Genomic DNA, 2218 nt, shown 5'->3' with positions numbered 1-2218 from the left:
ACAAAGTCTCTCATCGTGTAACCGTGTGCCTTATAGAGTAAATACATAGCACAGTATTGTCCACATACATCGGAGTCAAAGGCTTGCAAATCGATAGTGTTCTTGGTCCAAACTTTACATTGTCGATCCAAAAATTTCCTTATGGAGGGAACGTAAGGTCCAAGCCCGTATGAGCAGAAATGTTCACCTCGTCCGTCGCATCCTATGTACATGGCTTGCCAGTGTGCGCCTGGTTTCGCGATAGGGTCTGTGTTCACAATGATGAGTGCTGGTTTTTTGTTTATTTTAAAGGGGAGTGTGTCCGAGGCGTAAACCCCTTCAAAAATAGCTGAGGCATGTGGGTCCTTTCGAAGAACCATTTCCAAAGTCTTTCCGTCCATCTCAGATATTGTAGTCAACTACCACGTTGCGATTTTTATCGATTTCTACGAGATTGTTGAATTCAGAAAACACGATACAATTCACAGCATTCGGGAGAGGTGCTGCAAACCTCAACTCCAATCGAACAGTTCCTTGCTTTTGCAAATTCCAGTGATTTTCGTTTGCAGACAAATCTTGTGAGATATCAAAGGCGTATAAAGTGTACCCTTTAGGGTAATCGGCGTATGTAATATCGTTCCCCTCGTCTTTCCAGTGTATACCTGTTCCAGTGAAGAGAGTGTTGTACGACTCAACATACAGGTTTTTCCCAAAATCTGGAGTGAGTGGTTGTGCAGGGATTTGTTGTGAGTCCAAATACAGAGACAGATAGTTTAGATTAAAGTGTTGAAAATTAAAAGGATTCAAACCATAATCCCCATTAAATGCTTGATTAGCAATTAATCCTAGAATGATTCTTTTAGGAATTTGTCCGAGATGAAGGTTGGCTATAGTTTTGTCCTGTATGCCCTGGGGAATTGTGAATGTTTTCAGGTCAACTCTTGTGAGAGGATATTTAGCTGTGGACACTTCAAGCGCAGCGGCATGCGCTAGGAGTACTGAAGGTGAGACTCGTACTTTTCGTACATACAAGGTTGCGTCTAGGATAACCAGTTTTTCGGTACCCTTTGTTGACATAAGCACGAAGGCATCTCGACTACGTGTGAGCTTAATCCGCAGTTCTACGTTATTTAAGAGAAATCTGTCTTGGTTAAAGAAGTCAGAGTGCAAGGGCCCCATCAGCTCAAAAACTCTGCTGTTTTTGGTGAGTTCGCGACGTTTCGCGAGTCCTGCATTTTCTTTCATATCGTCCATATGTCCTGCCGTGTCTTTGTAATACCCACGCATGGCCAAGTGTGTTGCTTTTGCAGGTGAATCATAATTAAGAACTGCCTCAAAAATGCTTCGATAGGGGTACGTCATTGCAGATTGTGATAGTAGTGTTTGGTTCGCCTCAACATCTAATTGACAAAAGGCTGAATTAAGAGCATAATTAACGACTGTTGCATCACTTCCATCTTCATCCTTAATATCAGAGTTATCCCCATTCACGATTTTAGCTTTCACTTTGAGTAGCGTGTGTGCGGGGTCCATGTATTCGTGTCCGGTACCAGGTACACAAAATTGTATCGTGTTGGATTGATCCAGTGAATTGACAGGCTTGTAAGGGGTCCATTGTCCCCCTTCCAATACAATTTGAGTTGACGGTAGATTCCACAGATCTAGTTCAGAACGTAGGGCTTCTTGAGATGCAGTGTGTAAGAACGACATTTTTTTAAAATATGTAGTTTTCGGTGTCAAGGCGAAGTTTTTTCTTTGGGGTAGACCGTCCTGTGTCAGCACTACGTGTAGACTGATCGTTGTTACGACTTCTCCTTCGTTTTATACCATTTCCTTGCATTCTTTTTGTGAGATTTCGGCCGGCTTCTTCAAAATGTTGGCGCACGCTATTTTTGAGAGGAACCTCTCCAGACACAGCATCGGCCAAAATATGACTTCCAGCTCGCAAGGCTTCGCGGCCAACAACTTCAGCTCCTTGCTTAACGAAAGGTAGAATGCTTCGGAAAAGCCCACCTAGGAAACTACCGATTCCTGCCCCCTTTTGTGTGTTTGCCCCTGCAAAGTAATTCATTCCAGACCCCGTCTGGGCTTGTTTAACGTAGTAATCTGTGATAGCTGACATGTTGATTACGGCCGCTGTCTAAAATGGCACAGTAGCGTTGACGTTCCGTGATCAAATGGCATAAAAGCACCCGCGTGCGTCCTTATATTCACTTCCAAAGTGTCGAATGACTTTGTT

At 43.5% G+C, this 2218-nt stretch overlaps 1 protein-coding gene across 1 annotated transcript; it reads right to left on the bottom strand.

Moving 5' to 3' along the window:
* Positions 1-381: 381 nt before the first annotated feature.
* Positions 382-1689, bottom strand: LOC127750220 (uncharacterized protein F54H12.2-like). The gene has a single exon (XM_052271217.1). It carries the CDS (start codon positions 1687-1689, stop codon positions 382-384), a length of 1308 nt encoding a protein of 435 aa, XP_052127177.1.
* Positions 1690-2218: the final 529 nt, after the last annotated feature.

Source organism: Frankliniella occidentalis, unplaced genomic scaffold (assembly GCF_000697945.3).
Source record: "Frankliniella occidentalis isolate FOCC.00 unplaced genomic scaffold, Focc_3.1 Scaffold6, whole genome shotgun sequence".
In the NCBI taxonomy this organism is placed as follows: domain Eukaryota; kingdom Metazoa; phylum Arthropoda; class Insecta; order Thysanoptera; family Thripidae; genus Frankliniella; species Frankliniella occidentalis.
Note: the sequence above shows the minus strand (reverse complement) of the source record. Positions and strands in the feature narration are given on the sequence as shown.